The sequence below is a fragment of the Brassica napus genome, chromosome C9 (genome assembly GCF_020379485.1).
Source record: "Brassica napus cultivar Da-Ae chromosome C9, Da-Ae, whole genome shotgun sequence".
In the NCBI taxonomy this organism is placed as follows: domain Eukaryota; kingdom Viridiplantae; phylum Streptophyta; class Magnoliopsida; order Brassicales; family Brassicaceae; genus Brassica; species Brassica napus.
The window spans coordinates 48,289,977-48,309,038 of NC_063452.1; the positions used below are offsets into that span (position 1 = coordinate 48,289,977).

A 19,062-nucleotide genomic window follows, 5' to 3' on the forward strand; every position below is an offset into this window, starting at 1 on the left:
GGGCAAACAACTTGAGAATCATTCTGGAAAACCTAGGCATCAGCCAGCCTCAAACAAGTGGCGTACCGAGCACTTCACATATACCTCCAGTTGTGGATGAAGCTACATCAATTGAAGAAGCAGTCCATCCTGATCATGAGGGGGGAAACCAACCTAATTTGCAAGTTATCCATGAGGAAGCTATCCCTGAAGAAGATATCCATGACGAAGCTATCCACGAGGAAGCTATCCAAGAAGAAGCTATCCAAGAAGAAGTTGTTAATGATCAAGATGGAATGCAACAAGAAGTTCAACCATTAAGGAGGAGTACAAGGGTGAAGAAACCATCTCAGTGGATGGACACCAAAGTATACTTCAACAACAATGCAGTAGCTCATCCTATCCAAGCAACATGTTCTTTTGCGAGACTATCTGAAGAGCATGTAGTCTTCATCAGCAACCTAGATCAAGAGTATGTACCAAAGACTTATGAAGAAGCCATGAAGCATGAAGAGTGGAGAGCGTCAGTTGGGGATGAAGTTGGTGCCATGATCAAGAATGATACTTGGTATGAAACTGAGCTCCCCAAAGGAAAGAAAGCTGTTACAAGCCGTCTACTCTTCACCATCAAGTACCTTGCCAATGGGAAACCAGAAAGAAAGAAAACAAGGCTAGTTGCAAGAGGATACACCCAAGTCTATGGAGAAGACTATCTGGATACATTTGCACCAGTAGCTAAACTCCACACCATAAGAATTCTACTCTCATTGGCAGTGAACTTGGAATGGGATTTATGGCAGATGGATGTCAAAAATGCTTTTCTTCAAGGAGAGCTGGAGGATGAGGTTTACATGAGGCCACCTCCGGGTATGGAAGACATGGTCAAGCCAGGGAATGTCCTAAGGTTGAAGAAAGCAATATATGGGTTAAAACAGTCACCAAGGGCTTGGTACCACAAACTGAGTACAACTCTCAATGGAAGAGGGTTTGTAAAGTCAGAAGCTGATCATACACTCTTCACACTCACAAGCAAGCAAGGAATTGTGGTGATTCTTATTTATGTAGATGATATTATCATCACAGGAAGTGACAAGGAAGGTATTATCTCAACCAAAGTCTTTCTTAAGTCTACTTTTGATATTAAAGATTTGGGTGAGCTAAAGTACTTTCTAGGGATAGAAATATGCCGCTCTAAAGAGGGGCTTTTCTTATCTCAAAGGAAGTACACACTTGATCTTTTGAATGAGGCAGGAAATCTTGGAGCGAAAGTAGCCAAGACTCCACTAGAAGATGGGTATAAGGTGCTGCGTGAGGGGGAGATTGAAGACAAGCCCTATACTGACGTTAAACACTATAGAAGAATTGTAGGAAAGCTGATATACCTCACCATCACCAGGCCTGATGTATGCTTTGCAGTTAACCAAGTAAGCCAGAATATGCAAGCTCCCAAGATACACCATTGGAACATGGTTGAAAGGATCCTAAGATACCTAAGAGAGGCGCCAGGGCAAGGAGTGTGGATGGGATGCAACAAAAATACAGAGATAGTTGGGTATTGTGATGCTGATTGGGCAGGAGACAGAGTGGATAGGAGATCCACTACCGGCTATTGTACATTTATTGGAGGCAATCTTGTCACTTGGAAGAGCAAGAAACAGAAGATAGTGTCATGCTCAAGTGCTGAAGCTGAATATAGGGCAATGAGGAAGCTCACTAGTGAGTTGATTTGGATCAGAAACCTACTTCGAGACTTGGGTATAGAGACATCAACTCCAATCACCATGCATTGTGATAATCAAGCAGCAATACACATAGCTTCCAACAGTGTGTTCCATGAGAGGACTAAACACATTGAGGTGGATTGTCATAAAGTTAGGCAAGCAGTGGAACAAAGGATCATCTTACCCTGCTACACAAGAAGTGAGGATCAACTAGCTGACATCTTTACCAAGGCTGCAAGCACCAAGGTTTGCGAGTTCATACATTCCAAGTTAGGACTCGTAGATTTTTCATCACACTAATCCTCTTAGCCATGAAGTGTTCTACTCTTTTTCCTTGGCTTAGTTTTTATCCCATGAGGTTTTTTTCCAAGCTAAAGGTTTTAATGAGGGAATGCTTCATGGTTTCCAAGTTTGACCAGTCCCTATGGTCAAGCTTGAGGGGGAGTGTGAAGATGAAGCAATAAGAAACAAGATGGTTGGTTAAGGTCTCAAGACAATGGAGATACCACTACAAGAGACAAGCATGCATGGTTGGTTAAGGTCTCAAGACAATGTCTCAAGACAATGGACATGCCACTACAAGGGACAAGCATGCATGGTGGGTTAAGGTCTCAAGACAATGGAGATGCCACTACAAGGGACAAGCATGTATGGTGGGTTAAAGTCTCAATACAATGGATTATTAGTTTATCATATCTCATCTACCATTTGCCATACTTGTAATTCCTATATATATGGGATGTTCCCATAAGCAAATTAATCAAGCAAATAAGATTCTCCTTATTTACTCTATCTCTCTCTACTTTCTAGATTAAACATCTCTCTCTCTCTTGTTCTTCACTATGTTCTTCAATTTCTAACAATTACATCAGATTCAACATTCCTCACACGAGGGATGAAGTGAAAGGATAGATGGTTATATGATTTATTCAACACACAGATGTCGTGGAAGATGTCTTCTATAGATGTCTCAGAGGATGAACCTGTGAACAGAGAGATAAGATCCTTGCAGTCAGAGTGACAAGCTAGGTATTTAAAACCAGGGGGGCAACGACCTCCTTTAGAGCTGCTTTTGGACTCATTTTGTTAACTTTAATTGATACAGAGTACATAGAAAAATGAAAAATGAAAAACGAAACAAAATATTCGTGAAATGGAAAAAGCTAAACAAGGTAGCAATAGTGTTACAAGGCAGAGGTTACCATTCAAATAAGCCAAAGATGCACTAAGCACTAAACACTAAACTTTAGATATAACATATGTACCAATTCCTTTAATCTTGTTGTTAATCTTACAAATCTATCTATACTATTAAAATAGAATTCCTATTAGGATTTTGCCCTTAGTTTTTAAAATTATTTACAAAGGAATAACATTCCTATATTTATATAATAACATTAATTATTTTTGACCAAAATAATTAATATTTGATTGCTGCTAAATTTTTAAATACACGTAGTATCCATAAATAATTCCTATATGCTTGCCAAAGAAAGATTTTGTTACCATAGTGAATTAAAAAGAATCGTCTACTATCATAGGTTGTGTTTTTAAATAGGTGGAATATTTCTATTTAAAATAGATTACAAATAATATTTGTAATATTTGATTATATTATTAAAAATTATGTTTGATGTTTATACGGTTAAAAGTTTTGTGGGTTATTCTATGAGACATATAAAATAATTTTCAAATAAAAAATAAATTGAATCAAAATATTTGATCAGTTTTATTATAACATATTAAAATAAGCATTAATCAATGTTAGACAAATCAAAAAGATTAATTATACCTCATTTCAGTTTCAAATCTTTTAAAATAAACATAACCGGTTATACTATTTTGACTTTTATATAATTATATTCACATGAACATACAATTATTACAATATTGGGTTTCATATCAGTTATCCATCGGTTCAACCAGTTAACTTTAGATTTTAGTGATTTTTTGCTGATTTTTTGGGGTTTTTAAATAAGAAATATTTTTTAAAATCAAACTAGGTTACATATCGTATCATCAGGTTTAACAGTTCGACTACCGGATTGGGTCAGGTTTAAAAGTGATGATTTAAATGATTTTTAAAATAGACAAAAATTCTTACAAATTAAAAAAAAATACATTTGTAACATTGTTAATGAAATTTTTATCATAAAATATTCCGTGTTTTAAAAGCGCGGGTAAAAATCTAGTATATTATTAAAACTGAAATACATTTGGTATTGTTTGAAAACGTGAATATGAGTATAAATGAGAATTATTTGGAAACATGGATAACAATATAAATGAAGAATAGTTTCGTTTTAGTAATTTAATTGATATAATTACGTTAATTATCTTGTCATATTTCACTCAATTTAACAATTTCATTAATCACATTACCTTAATAATACATCATATCATTAATTATATTATCATAATAATAATAGTGCATATTTTTATTCGTTAGTTAATCAACATTAACTTTGTGCAATTTAAAATCAAAAATGTAAAATAACTGGGTTTTGCATATGGTTAAACGTTCGATTTAGTTTGTTTTACTAAATTTATTTATTTATTTTAGTTTCAATCGATATAAAATTACGTAGCAAAAAACATGATTCAAAGACATGTTTTGTGAATAAAATAATAACTTAAATTAAAATAATAAAAATGTATTACATTTATTGTCACTTAATTTTTCACTTCATATAATTATTTTACTAAATAGAAAATTATTTTTATTTTACTTAATTTAGCCAAACACATAGAAAAAGACATTTTTATTAGTTTATAAAATCAGTTAGACATGAACATTGGCTATCCATTTAGGTACGGGTTGTTCTTTTCGGGTATCTTTTTTGTTTGTTTTGAAATTAGGCCCCGATTGAATATTATAAATCTATGTGTGGATTTTGAGTTAGGTCTTTTTGGGTATGGATGAGTTCGGTTTTGATGTATAAGAACCTAAAAATATTTAAATAACAAATGTATCTGAAACGGGTTCAGATATTTGTACCAAAAATCACTATTATTATCCGATTTGGTACAAGTTTTTGGAATACAATTCGTTATATTATGATTCATCTAAAAATATATAACACTAATTATGGAAAAAAAATATCAATGTATAAAAATATAAGAAACTCGCGGATTTCTAGTTCAAACTTAAACTAATAGCGAGCATGTAATTTAATAGTTTAACAGTTATTAACTATTAAACCAAAGAGAAGACAAAAACTTAAACTTTAACTTTAACTTGTCCTTTACAATGGTATTAAGTTATTAACTGCTGTAAATAGTTCTGCGCAATTGATGAAACTCGATAATTCATTTCTCACATCTTTTGTGCACCAATTTTGTCAAACACTTAACAACTTTAACTGAAAGGTTCTTACTTGTCAAATGAGCGATCGATTTTTACTTCAGATATGAGTAAATTGGTGACTATTCATAAATTCTATTTGAATATTTGTGCGTCACGGAAAGTAAATATTTGCATGCACAATCCGCTCATATTAAATATTCATTTTAAAATTTCTTAAGAATAATTCATTTTATTGTTTTTCCTTCCTGATTTGTTTTTTTTGTCGACCCTTTCTGATTTGTTAGATACTGATAGTTTGGGTTTACAAACTCTACCACAATTTAAATATGGTTCTGTTTGATCATCCGTTAATTTGAGTGATTAAAAGTTTACCAAAATAAAAAACTTATTTAATTAGACAAAATTCAGTTTAAATAAAATAAATTTGATTTGTTCTGTTAATTCATTCTTTTGATTTAGATTTCATGTACATTTGTTTTTGCAAAATTCAATATAACTTGATATGATTTGGAATATATTGGTTCAGAAACATTTCAGAAAATTTCAAGAACAGTTTGGTTCCATAGTAGCGAACCGAACCAAACTAAAAAGCAAACACATTTTAGTATTTTACTGATTGGTTCACACCATAAAATGAATTCAAATCAATACAAATCATTTGGTTTAGTTCGGTTTGAAAGTTGGTTCTATTTATATTGTTTTCAGATTTTGAGGGAATGGTATGCAGTATAAATTTTTTGTGTTTCTTACTTTACATATATAATCTAACCATTTTCAATTGAAAACTTCCTTCTAAAACTCTTAAAAGTTTCCCTGTAAAAAATATAAATTCTTATTCTGAGCGGATACATATCCATAAGAAATATCGTATAATTATGTAAAACCATATAAATTAACACAAAAGTGGAAAAAATCCAGCGGTAGACCCCATACAGTCCAGAACTGCCGATTGCGAGCTATCTTAATCTTGTCCTTCTTCACCATATGCTCCCTTCACTCTCTCGTCTTCTTCTTCTTCTTTTCCTTCCACCACTCTCAGTCGCTCTCTCTAGCCAAAACTCAGTGAAATTAATCTTCACAACTTTTATTTACAAAGCTAGACACTTCTTAGTTTTTTATTTACCCTTCACTAAAACCCTAAACTTGGTTTCTTATATATCTCGTGACTCTTGTTTCTCCGTCCAATCTCTCTCCTTCTCCACTAACCAACTGTGTTCTTTATGTAAAACTTCACTCATAGGCCAGTTTCTTTGGTTTCCATAAAAATCTAAGATTCCAATTGGTTTTATTTTCCCGTTCTCTGCTATTTCATTAGATGGTGAACATTTGTAAGAAGCTTTATTTCATCTTCCTCTTTCCCTAAAGTTTTGACCTTTTTTTTTTTAATTTCTTCAATTTTGTATTTATACAACAGAAAAGGGTTCTTCAGAGGGTTTATTTTAGGTGTTTAAAAAATTTATTAAAAACACAATTCATTTTCATTTTCCTCCTAAACAAAAGAGAAACCTTTATGTCATCACTCTCTGTCCTCCACCTAAACAGAGTATAGTCTCATACTGTCTTCGAATCTCGAGTTTGCTGTTTGATTTTCTCGGGAAAAAGGCATATCTTTTTTTTTCATTAAGCCAAGAAAAATGTCGGCTTGCTTAAGCAGCGGCGGAGGAGCCGCCGCATATAGTTTCGAGCTAGAAAAGAAGAAATCACCACCACCACCACCACCGTCAAGCTCGACGACAACGAGAGCTACTTCACCATCATCAACAATCTCCGAATCATCCAACTCTCCGCTCGCAATCTCAACGAGAAAGCCAAGAACGCCGCGAAAACGACCAAACCAGACTTACAACGAAGCGGCGGCTCTTCTCTCCACCGCTTACCCCAACCTCTTCTCCTCATCCTCAAACAACCTGTACTCCAAGAGGAAGACTCATCCCAATCCTCATCTCTACGGATTCGCCGCTAAATCTCCTCTTCTCAGTGACAACGACGACGCTTCCGAGCTTCTTCTCGAATCCATCGAGGAGCCAGACTTTCTGTTTCAAGCGCGATCGGAGTACTTCTCCGAGTTGAAGGAGGTGAACGTGAATCAATTTGAATTCTCCGACGAGTTCGATGCGGAGTCGATTCTGGATGAGGAGATCGAAGAAGGGATCGATAGCATAATGGGAATCGTCGAATCCAATTCCGGAGAGAATCGTGGCCATCTAATTAGCCGGTTAGAGCAGATGATGAAGATGAATCGAATAGGATTCAAATTCGCCGGAAACTTCCCGTTGGGACTTGGACTGAGAAGCGCTCTCAGGGAACACAACGACGCGAACTGGATGAGATTTCACACCGTCGATTTCGAACAGATCTCGCCGCGGATCCAATCCACCGTTGAGGAGGAGAAGATCGAAAGTAAGAAGTTGATCGGAGAGAAGAGCAAGAAGAAGAAAAAGAAGAAAGTCCCCGCGGCGGCTAAGACGGTGCCAATGACGGAAACGTGTAGAGATGACACGGAGGAGAAATCAGGTCAGTTAATGTTGAAGCTCGACTACGACGGCGTTTTAGAAGCTTGGTCTGAGAAAGAGTCGCCGTTCTCCGATGAGATTCTGGGCTCGGAAGCTGCCGGAGCCGATGTCAATGTATGTAACAGTATTCTTCCTTCTCTCTCACTCGCCCTTGAATTTGATCGTCAGTTTAGTTTTAATTAAATTAATGGTAATTTTTAAATTAATTTCTCGTACGTAATTCTGTTAGAAATACTAGTATATTGCCACGTGACATTTGTAGCTCTGTCTGAATTCGAAGGGTGTGTGTTCATTTTTTTTTGTCTTTGTGCTTTAAATATATTAATCAGGAGTTAGTAATTTATTAGCGGTCACAGTACGTATGATGAATCTATGAAATTTCTGACAGAATTTATTAAGTTTACTGTAAAGTTCTTAATAACTTTTCTTCTACCGTTTTTTACGAAAACAGAATAATTAAAATTTGGCTTTCGTACATGGTCTGCTCTTTTTTATAAAACTTTAGTATCAGTGTTCTCTAGTAGTATCATTTAAGTTTTAGCAACAACTTTTTAGAAATTAGCAAAATGAAGGCCGTCATAAAAATTAGCAAAAAGAAACTTTTTTTTAAGACTTTAGACTTTGCACGTGAGTTTTCACTTACAAGATAAATGACAGAGGTTTAGTATATATCCGCTTTATCCGTATACTCCTTGTAGCATAAAAGTCTACAAAGTACAAACATTGACAGGAAATTCTTCTTAGCCATAAGAAATTTACTAGAACAATGTCAGAGAAATTATGAAGTGATATAGGTATATGTTGTTAGCTTGTGAGGTTTGCATATTTTTAAGCCTAGAAGACTTTAAGTAAAAACTGATAATCGATGCATCCATGAACTAATTTGGATTTGGGGCAGGCCAGATTAGCTCAGATAAATTTGTTCGGAGACAGTGGAATACGGGAAGCAAGCGTTTTGAGGTACAAAGAGAAACGTCGAACTCGGCTCTTCTCCAAGAAAATTAGATACCAAGTTCGCAAACTTAATGCAGATCAACGTCCTCGAATGAAGGTATCTCCATCCACCTTAATCCGTGGTAAAAACATGTAGGTTCTTTTACCACTTATGATTATAATTTGATTTAATTTTTTTTACACCGGGTTTATGAGATTAACATGAGTTTTGAAAATTTCAAACTTCGTTTATATTTTTAATTACTAATTTTCTTGTAAAACCAACAAACCAACAGAACCAAATCTGAATTGAATTACTTATCATCTAAAAGTGGAAAGATTAATTTGTATACATATTTAATGGAAGCAAACTACGTAATATATAACGTTTTAGATTGGGTCAAAGGATAGGGTATACATTAGATTTTGATTAAGACAAGAATCTAATATTTAATGTTTCCTTACTTTCTGTGGTTGGTCATTAAATTGAAACAGGGACGGTTCGTGAGAAGGCCCAATGTTAGTCCTCCAAGTGGACAAAGATAGCAAGGAAAGCAGAGCCAAGATTCACTCATTTTATCTTTTCCATTCCTTTTTAGTTTTGTATTATCTTTTGTGGTTGTTTTAGTTGAAATTTTGTCACCCTCATTTTATTCCTTAGTTTATGGTCCCTTTCGTTTATAATGTAATTTTTCCTTAAATAAGGATCATGAAGGAGATGTTAGATGAGAGAAATTGAGGGATCAAAACGAATAAAAGTTTTTCTTTTTGGTTTTTGCACAAAGAAATGTATTGAACTCTTTCATTTTATAAAACTATAATAATAGCAAGGAGATATTGTTTGTTTTATATACAGAATTACTTTTACATGAAACAAAAGGAAAATCAAATCAAACCAAATGATCCAGTTCAGGTAGAACCAGCAAATGTCCTTGTGGAGACACCTAGTTGCATACCAACACTAACTAATGTCTCTAAGGACCTACCACTGTTAGCTAAGAGATCCTCATCGATCCGGATCGAGTTCTGCAAAAAAGAAAAGTTGATTCAGACTGAAGACAAAATGAAATGAAATGTATAAGACTGTTCCTAAAGATTTTGTGATTATTATATGCTAACCTTTTCAAAGACACATATAACGGTGCTTCCACCAAACGAAAAATAACCAAGCTGCATGTTGATAAAAGTGTGAGAAGATATTTTTCATGAAGTGTCGTTCCATTGATAAAAGTAGAAACTGCTTACTTCGTCTCCTTTCTTAACATGGTCCCCTTCCTTTCTGACAAAATTGATGCTACCAACCATTGTTGCACCGATTGCAACAAAAGCAACCTGTTATATATACGTTATTAGCTGACCTTGAAGTTAATGAAATTTATTACTCTGATTCGTTTGTAACTATGGCTTCTAGAACTCATCTACTCGTTGCAACTTCAGAATCTAACACTACCAAATGTTCAATCACTAGCAAATTCTTAAGCCGCATATTAAGACAGAAGTAAAGAACCTTTCCAAACTCTGATGTTGATATAATTGCCACGGTCCGTTTATTCTCCGTGAATACGTTACAGTATTTGCTATTGACTGCTATCGGATTAACCTGAGAAGGAATGGTAACTCAATAAACTGTACACAAAAGTGTGATTATCATAGCTAAGCATAATAAATATGAGGAGATCTTGAGCACATACCGTATATAAGCTCCCAGACACATCAACAAACTTTTCAATGACTCCAGAGACAGGGACATGAAACCGATGATAATCCTGTAACGTTTGTTAAGAGATGTGTCAGTGATTGAGTTTTAGCCTATGACTCGTATATCAGTAGGAAACTTCCATTCTCGTTGTGTACCTGTGGTGCTAGTCTGAATATCACCAAAGATCCATCAAGAAAGGCATTTGGATTCACATTCTTCCCAAGGAGGCCTCTAATCGAAAACTTCCGGCCCTATCATTGTAGGATGTGGTTCAACACATATAATAACAATAGGGGTTTTAGGGAAAATTCCTTAAAAATACACGGACTAATTTTCATTTGCTAATAAAATACGCAAACTATTTTGGCATTTAATACACGAACTAATTTTCGTTGTCTATTAAATATACAAACTTTTGAAATTCGTAGATTTTACACATCGTTTTAGACGGCGTTAACTATATTTACCGGAAGTGATGACGACGTTAGTGTTTAATTAAACACGTGTTTAAATTGTGAAAATAAAATTCCTTAAAAATACACGAACTAATTTTTATTTGCTAATAAAATACACGAACTATTTTGGATCTCTGTTTAATACATGAACTAATTTTTGTTTTCCATTAAATACATAAACTTTTGAAATTTGCAGATTTTACACATCGATTTAGACATCAACTATGTTTAACATGATTTAGACAATGTCAACTATGTTTAACAGAAATGAAGACGATGTCACTGTTTAATTAAACATGTGGTTAAACTGTGAAGAGAAAATTTCTTAAAAATCCTCTTGATAGATTATATTGTTAGCTTTCTTTTCATTACGCTTTCATAGTGTAAATTATTTTTTGATGAAATTTCAAATATATTGATCATAGTAGAAAGAATATGTATACAACATAATTCATAACACTAAACTTATTTATCATAGTGTAAATTAACCTTCATTAAATCATTATCACTACAATCAAAGCGAATAATAAGAATTAGAAACACATAACACTAAACTAATTCTAAAAGCAGAAACTAGTTTAAAATTGCCTAATTTTCTTCGTCTTTTCACGACATGGAAATTGACTCCACTTCGAAGAGATATAAAGGGAAATCAAAGCGAATAAGAAGAAAAATAACATAGTTTGGAGAATAAAAGAGGTTGGAACAAATTAGGATGCCAAACTCGAATTGAAACTAACTTGAATTAGGGCTCAATCGATTTGAGAGGTTTTGGCTGAGGGTAAACGTTCTTTTCGCAGTTTAACTACATGTTTAATTAAAACTAACGTCATCTCTGTTAAACATAGTTGACGTCATCTAAATCGATGTGTAAAATATGCAAATTCCAAAAATTTGTATATTTAATGGAAAACAAAAATTAGTTCGTGTATTAAACGGGAATCCAAAATAGTTTGTGTATTTTATTAGCAAATGAAAATTAGTCCGTGTATTTTTAAGGAATTTTATTTTCACAATTTAAACACGTGTTTAATTAAACACTAATGTCGTCATCACTTCCGTTAAATATATTTAACGCCGTCTAAAATGATGTGTAAAATCTACGAATTTCAAAAGTTTGTGTATTTAATCAACAACGGAAATTAGTTCGTGTATTAAACGGGGATCCAAAATAGTTCATGTATTTTATTAGCAAATAAAAATTAGTCCGTATATTTTTAAGGAATTTTCCCTAATAATAATACAATTTGCTTTGAGAGTTTTCTAAATCTTGCATAATAATAATAATTATCATATAGTAAGCTACTCTATAAACAGTGTTTACCTTGATCCAGAATCTGGTGCTATCCTCCACTGACTGGAATGCCATTAACCGACAATCAGCAGCACATACAGCAACATCATCACGATTCATATAAGCAATTGGTCTCGCACCAGGTTTCAACTCCCTTATGAAAAATTCATTGAATGTCTGAAAGTAAAAAGAAAAAGAACTTAGTCACTTGCTGATATGGCTTTCATAGGAAACTCATACTAAGAACTAGACACATTTGGATGTTATGTTGAGACATAAATCAAATCCCATCCCATACCTTGAAGTGTTGTAAAGGATACTTGACTTCAGACATGTTTATTTGATCCTGCAACAGCAAAACCTTATTCCAAAACCCAATAACAAAGCAAACACATTTTAACTTAACAGAGAGTAGTAACTTGCGGTACCTTAAAGAACTCAAGAAAGCTAGAAATTTTTTGAGAGGATTCAACTGTGTTCATTTTCTTCCCTTGCTTCTCAGAAAGTCTCTGCAGTATCTCCTTTGCCCCTGGATCAAGAAGATATAACTTATCACATAGGTTGCATTTGAGAAGTAAAAAAAAATACTAATAAGTTTACCTTGATCCATAAGTCTAAGCCCAATTTTGGACTGGTAAATAGCTCTCATGGACAGAACAATCTTTGAGTCTATCAACTCTTCCACAAGCCTCTTAGTCTTACGGTCAATCACCTAAAGTAAGAAACAACAAAGATTTAGACGTTTGTAGCAAAAGATCATGAGACTATACAAGAGAGAGCAGAAAGAAAAGCATACCACAATATGAGAAGCATTTGAACCAGTATTCAAACCAACGTCATAAGTAGATAAGTGTGTCCATTCACTTAGTTTGAACATCCATCTGAAAAAATGTTGAAAAAAACATGGTGTTGGTAAGGGAAAGCTGTTAAAGTTTGCCTGGTTATAAGAAAGAGACATTTCTCTCACCCATAAGAAGCTTGTCTATCAGTCAAAAACCCACCAGTCATGACTTGATTACCCGTTCCTTCGTCAAAACATAGAGTCATATGTATCATAGCGTTGAGCTTGTCAGTGAGTGGAAGAGCTTCACCACACACCGGACAGTTATTTATAATTGGCTCCCTGCATTAGAAAATTCAAACTAAGTTCAAAGAGATATAAAGAATATTTGAGAAATGAAGTGAACGGTCAAGGTCATTTACTTCTCTTGTTGAAGAGCAAGAAGCGCAGCCAACTCATCAATACTCACAACACCATCACCGTTCAGGTCAGCAGCTCTGAACAGTTCCTCTTTCTAGTAAACAAGTCATCAATGAAAAAACATCAAGTCCACCTTTGTTATACTTGAGACTTTCAGAAACTAAAATGAGAGTAATGAAATAGATGACAAAGATGCTTAAAGCCACTGAACCTTGTTAGCAGCCACTAAGTTTCCGAAAGCACGTATTAGATCAGAGAACTCTGAGAAGGAGAGTTGTCCATCTTCATTGTAGTCCACTACAGACAAGATACGCTTTGCAAACCGCTTCTCTGTTTCAACAGGATCCTGCAAAATGTTAAGCCGCAAAAAAATGTCAAACACCATCGCTTTGCTCTTGTCTTTTCACCAGAGAATATATTCCTTTTTACTGTGTCTATACCTCAATAGCGCAGGAAAGGAAAACGGAGCCAACAACATTGGATGAAGCAGGATCTAACAAGTCAAATGACTTACAAGCCGACTCAGGTTCCTATATCACACCAAACATAAGCAGATGGAGAAAATAATCTTTACTTATAATAAAATCATAAGAAAGACAAAAAAAATTTACCTGCACTACAAAATCGAATATATCAAGCTCGCAATAACCGACGATTTTGTTCCTCGAAAGCCTATTGGTCTGCACCGGGAAATGATTATCCTTTTAATAAATAAATAAATAAAAGACGCAATTATAAAGAAACCTCGAAAACAGAGACCCTAGCGAGACTTGGTCCATTTTTCTCCAAGAGAAGCTTCTTCTCCTATAATACAGAGAGAAAGACTAACATAATGTTAGCACAAGTATTAAAAAAGGGTTAGATTCAGACATGGTGTGGATCTACGTACTGAGTTCCAAATTGGCTTCTCCGTACTGCAAATTCATCAGAAACAAACAAAAAAAAGTTATGATCAAACTATAAGAATCTTCTAAAAAGAAATTCAGACAAGACATACGTGTCTGAGATCTCTGTCCTGAATGTTTGTTCCCCGAACGAAACACAAGTGAGCCACTTGTCCTTAAACTTCATATCCGCCTAAAGATAATAAACCAGAAACAGAGTCGTCAGCAACGTAGCGAAACCACACGCAAAGAAATAAAAAACTTGTAATTAAGAAGAAGAAGAAGAAGAAAGCATACGCCAATGAGAGTGAGAAGCGCAATGCCGGAGAAATCCTCGACGGTGACAGCTCTCTGATTCACGACACCGGCAGCGTTACGGGAGAAACGAGTACGTAAATGAAGACGGTGAGTGCGAAACCTCTGTAGCTTCTGCTTTAGCCTTGACCTTCGCGACTCCTTCCCCTCCCTTGAGCTTCCGTTTCCCATTGCTCCTTGTCGATCTCTTCCTCTTCCTCTCAATCTCAGAGAGATTCACAGTTTTATTTTATTTTTTCTCCAACGATTTCTTCTACGTTTGACCGAAACGTCGCCGTCTATATATATATATATATATATATAATATATGCATACAAACAATTTGCAAAATCGTCTGTTATGGGCCCTTTGCTTCTTGCTAAGGAATGTTTTTTCTTCTCCCACCTTCTACGGAATATAGCTCTTTTTTTTTACAATATTTTATATTTTATGAGCATATATAAAGAAATTCGAATACCAGTTTTTATATATGTTTTTTATATCGGAATCACTTTTTATTCTAAAATATTATTTTTGCCGTTTAAATATATTAGTGCTATCGTTTTTATTTTCCCCAATCACATAGTATCTGATACCGGCTTGAATAAAACTATCACATATATTATTGTCTTGATCAATTAATGTATAATATGTTGACTCACATAATTCATGTATCGACATTATAAAGTTCATTTAAAATGGATATATCTAGTACATATAAAAGTATCTATTAACGAAAATACATTCATATATAATTTTGTAAGAAACTAACGATATTTTCAAAAAAATTAGCTAATAATTTTTAAATTATATACTCCCTCTGTTGTTCCTGAAAGTAAGATTTTCTAGAGTATGCACGTTTATTAAGAATTTAATAAATATTTATAATTTAATTTATTTTTTACTTTATTATACACTTTCCAATAACTTTCCACCAATAAAATTTAATCAATTCAAATATTCTCAATTAATGTTCTTCAAAAGTATAAAAAAATACCTTAACAATATAGAAAATCTATCTTTGTGGAATAAGAAAAAAACCTAAAATCTTACTTTCGGGAACGGAGGTAGTATATACCAAGAGGTTAATGACTTTATAGATTTTCCTAGAAGTAATAAAATTGTGATGAGTTAGCAACTTAGCAGTCGACCTATGCGAATTTTTTCCCACTATTTAATTAATTCGAGCGGATATTTTTCATTGTCAATATGCTAAGTGCTAACGAGACGAAAACCACCCAAGGTCTCTTTATACGTACGTTGATAAAAAAAAACCTTGAATTGAAGAAAAGGTTTGAAAATATTATTTTGACTTTGTCTAAATAGTCTTGGTGTCTCCGTCGTTGTGAAGCGTGTGATTAGGTAGGCTCCTGAATCCGATTCAAATCGTGGTCAAAGCTGTCCGTTGTTGATTGATTCTATCAACTAGTAGAAGACACGAGGGTACGTTAAAAAATATAGTATAAAAGGAGATAGATAGCACTAAAACTAAATACTGTAATGGAGTAGGTTGAAATAAAAATAAATACCCATAGATCTATTGGTGTTTTTGTCAAAAATATTCTCAAGCACATGCTTTATGTGTTTTTAGTGAAGGCAATCGATGGTTACAAACGCAGAGCACATTGTTACTTGTTATGGTTTGATCCATAACAATATGCGTGTGTTTTTCGTGACCCTTCATCTACGCAAGTGACAAAATTTTAATTTTGAAACAAACGAACGATTATGTATTAGAAGTGAATATTACATTTCGACATCACTAAAAATAGTCACTATAAGTTTTCACAAAATTAATGGAAATGATGTCAATTTCTGTAGAGAAGAATATGAACTTTCGATTAGAGACGTCCATCCTTATAATTAACTTAACCGATTCTAAGTAAAAGGTAAAAAAATATTATGACAAAATTATTACACGTTATTGATAGACGGTAGACTTAATCCAAGATGGATAGGAGAACAAAATCAACCAATCTATAATCCAAAATATAATCAAACCTGAAAGCGGAAACATTTGGCATGAACAAACAGTTTGATAAAAAAAAAAAAATTTCAGCAGTTCGATTACATAAGATATTACAGAACAATTTGTATGCGAAGCATAATATAACACGAGAACTTTTGTAGAACGAGATATTCTTTTTTGATTGAACCTTCATTAATAGAGCATTGAGTCTCACATGGCCAACAAAGGGGAGTTTAACAAACAAAAGAGAACTGCTTTAGCTAAGGAATCAACCTCAGAGTTACCCAAACGGAGAACAAAACTAAAAGAGATATTCTCAAAGGAATTACATATATAGGATACAAATATCGTGAAGTAAACCTTAGAGCTTGATACACTTGCCATGAGAAGTAAGCAAGGAAACGAGGGTCTTAGAATCCGATAACCTCGATCGAGTGTCTCTTATAAACCAATTGGTTTAAGTAAGATTGTAGGATGTCCCCTTACAGTATCTTGTACAATAAAACAGAATATTCTCTCTCCGTAGGCGTCCACGTCATCAGGGGAAAGGGGGCTTCTTCAGACACGTGTCACATGAACAAACACTAAACGAAACCAGTATTTCTTATTGATTTCGTGATGGGGCAGGTTATAATTCGTATCCTATATATTTGCATTTAAATGGGCCGGAAGGTTTAGTTGGTTTCCTTTCCAAATTTTTGTCACGTTTGGGCTATTAGATGTGCTTAGTTTTCTTTAAAAAAAAACTAACTGTCTAGTTTTTGCCATATTCTTCCTCCTTTAACTCCGTTTGTTATGTAGCCTGAAAAGACTAAAGCTTGACATTAGTTTTTTTCTCATCAGCTGACAAATAAAAGTTTTTTTTCTCATCGACTATCAATGGCAGCGAGTAACGCCTTTTCCATTCAATAACCTCCCGTAATGATTGCAATAACAACCATTAAACAACTCTCTCCACTCTTTCCCATTGATTTTCTCACAAACCCTTTCATGGTAACGTATGAAACCTATGACTAAAAATTTCGAAGGAGGAAGGACATGACAATCATCTCTTCCAACAAAACATTCCATACTTTCTCTTTCAAGTCCATCTATCTCGCATGTCCACTTCACCCCTCCTTCTGATTGAATTGAAAGCCGATCGCTGTGCTAAGAAAGTGGAGGTGCGTCTGCTCCGATTCTGGGAATCCGAAAGGAGGAGAGCTTATGCAGTTATGGGTTGACATGCTATTCGTCAATGAGAAGGTAACGCCTGTTACACTTTTGTCTACTGATTCCCTCTGATTATTTTTATTTATAAATTCCCACCGTCTCAACAACAGCATCAAACTCTCTAACTCATCCCCTCTTGCTATCCGCTGCGTTTGATCTGTTGAGGGAATCAGTTACTCCAATAACTGATGAACTGTTCAGGTTTTGCAACTATGGCCACAACTACTAGCATTGGCTAACACGAACACTCACCTCCGAGGTTTGTTTCTTGATTTTTACCTAACTAGACTCACTCTAACATATCCAATCTCTGAAAGTTGTCAACTTAATTTACTGAGAGTTGACCGTCATCAGGAGCACTTTTAATGACGACTTTTAAGGCAACCAGCGCACAATGGCAAAACCATAGATGGAAAGGTAATTTTCATGCCTCTGAAATGAGAATAGGCGCAGCGTTTTACCATTAACACTCTGTATTTTGCAGGTGTCTCTGTCGCCCTAAGTGTATTTGACGGCTTAGCATACGAGTTTCATAAGAAATTGGTAGGTTTTGGTTCTGCACAAGGGTTGTCGTAGCTACTATGTTAAATAATTTGACCATGTGTTATTTTGCTCTCCGTAGTGTTCTAAGGTTACACTAATCCCTGGCTCATTTATGGCGGGTTGCAAGGAGCCTTATGCATACCTTCTTTTTTTGTAAAAGGTTCCTTAAGCCTAAGGAGCTTAAACTTTGACTGTAGTGCCTAGAGTTTTCTATTAGTGCAGTTTCTTCTTGACTTTACATTGTGTGTTTGATCCAAAGTTACAAGGTCTGCTTATTTGGAGTTATTAGCATACGTGTTGTTTTATTGGTTTTTGATGATAACATACTTTGATCTGTTTGTTTAAAATATACTTATTTTCTCATTTATCATCTCCTCAAGATTTCTATGCTCACAGTCACATCTAAGTTGTTTTCTTTTGTAGGCAAAATGGCTTATGGAATCATGGACGGTCCCTCGAAGGATTTTCTGAGAGCGTTGTGAGGTAGCATTATGTTCCATCCAGCCAATGAATAATCAGGAAGCTGCACAACAAACAGAGTAATACGAAGAGAAATTTTATACTGATAATACTAATAAATGAAATGCAACTTTGAATTCAGTTACGACACTACACGCATATGATTGATTTTTGGGGAGGTTCTTGGAAAGTATATTTTCAGAACCTTAATGTCACCTTGTCTCCACTTTTTATATTACTTTAATCTTTATTATTTTTGAGAACTGCAATGAAAAATTCTCATTGAAGGTGTTCTAATACACAAACACCTTTTTTATCACATACGAGAATTAACTAAGTCAATAATCACTATAAAGAACACTACCCACACATGAGTTGAAACGTTTAGTTAAATTAAGTATTCTTCTTCAATGATGTAAATCAATCTTCTAGCTCAAATAAAAAATAACTCTTACCAAATATATATGTCAAAATTAATGGAGATAAACACCCCTATCGAAACTTGAAGAATTCCATCAAGACATCTAAAGCAATATCATATTTAAAGTATCACTGTTATCAAGAACCATCACCCGTTATGTAATGCAATTATTATGCCC

At 34.3% G+C, this 19,062-nt stretch overlaps 2 protein-coding genes across 5 annotated transcripts; one reads left to right on the forward strand and one right to left on the reverse strand.

Annotated features, from left to right (window-relative positions):
* The first annotated feature begins 5,966 nt into the window (after nt 1–5,966).
* Nucleotides 5,967–9,283, forward strand: LOC106418421 (protein CHLOROPLAST IMPORT APPARATUS 2). 3 transcript variants are annotated; one of them, XR_002661330.2, is made up of 3 exons: nt 5,967–7,634; nt 8,424–8,606; nt 8,949–9,283. XR_002661330.2 is itself a non-coding variant. In XM_013859126.3 (3 exons), the coding sequence occupies exons 1-3, from the start codon at nt 6,642–6,644 to the stop codon at nt 8,959–8,961; spliced, it is 1,194 nt and encodes a 397-aa protein (XP_013714580.2). In that variant the 5' UTR covers nt 5,974–6,641; the 3' UTR covers nt 8,962–9,283. The 3 variants fall into 3 exon arrangements, 2 of the variants coding, with proteins under 2 accessions (XP_013714580.2, XP_013714579.2); XM_013859126.3 differs by having other exon boundaries at nt 5,974–7,634; nt 8,419–8,606; XM_013859125.3 differs by having other exon boundaries at nt 5,980–7,634; nt 8,419–8,571.
* On the reverse strand, nt 9,242–15,102 carry LOC106418420 (phosphatidylserine decarboxylase proenzyme 2). 2 transcript variants are annotated; one of them, XM_022710032.2, is made up of 20 exons: nt 14,284–15,102; nt 14,100–14,179; nt 13,992–14,016; nt 13,862–13,906; nt 13,714–13,782; nt 13,543–13,632; nt 13,314–13,448; nt 13,105–13,196; nt 12,869–13,024; nt 12,698–12,782; nt 12,502–12,613; nt 12,330–12,430; nt 12,200–12,247; nt 11,932–12,078; nt 10,308–10,403; nt 10,145–10,219; nt 9,961–10,053; nt 9,699–9,785; nt 9,573–9,623; nt 9,242–9,479 (listed from the first exon to the last, which is right to left on the reverse strand). In XM_022710032.2, the coding sequence occupies exons 1-20, from the start codon at nt 14,470–14,472 to the stop codon at nt 9,363–9,365; spliced, it is 1,893 nt and encodes a 630-aa protein (XP_022565753.1). In that variant the 5' UTR covers nt 14,473–15,102; the 3' UTR covers nt 9,242–9,362. The 2 variants fall into 2 exon arrangements, with proteins under 2 accessions (XP_022565753.1, XP_013714577.1); XM_013859123.3 differs by having other exon boundaries at nt 13,847–13,906; nt 14,284–15,101.
* Between the last annotated feature and the right edge of the window lie 3,960 nt (nt 15,103–19,062).

Bases quoted from the DNA above. Each gene is read 5' to 3' on its own strand.
- LOC106418420 (XM_013859123.3), bottom strand. From the start codon at position 14,472: ATGGGAAACGGAAGCTCAAGGGAGGGGAAGGAGTCGCGAAGGTCAAGG. The intron at 14,180-14,283 runs GTATGCTTTCTT...TATTATCTTTAG, and splicing joins CGCTTCTCACTCTCATTGGC to GCGGATATGAAGTTTAAGGA. The intron at 9,786-9,960 runs GTTCTTTACTTC...TATATATAACAG, and splicing joins CAACATCAGAGTTTGGAAAG to GTTGCTTTTGTTGCAATCGG.
- LOC106418421 (XM_013859125.3), top strand. From the start codon at position 6,642: ATGTCGGCTTGCTTAAGCAGCGGCGGAGGAGCCGCCGCATATAGTTTC. The intron at 7,635-8,418 runs GTATGTAACAGT...GATTTGGGGCAG, and splicing joins CTGCCGGAGCCGATGTCAAT to GCCAGATTAGCTCAGATAAA. The intron at 8,572-8,948 runs GTATCTCCATCC...AAATTGAAACAG, and splicing joins ATCAACGTCCTCGAATGAAG to GGACGGTTCGTGAGAAGGCC.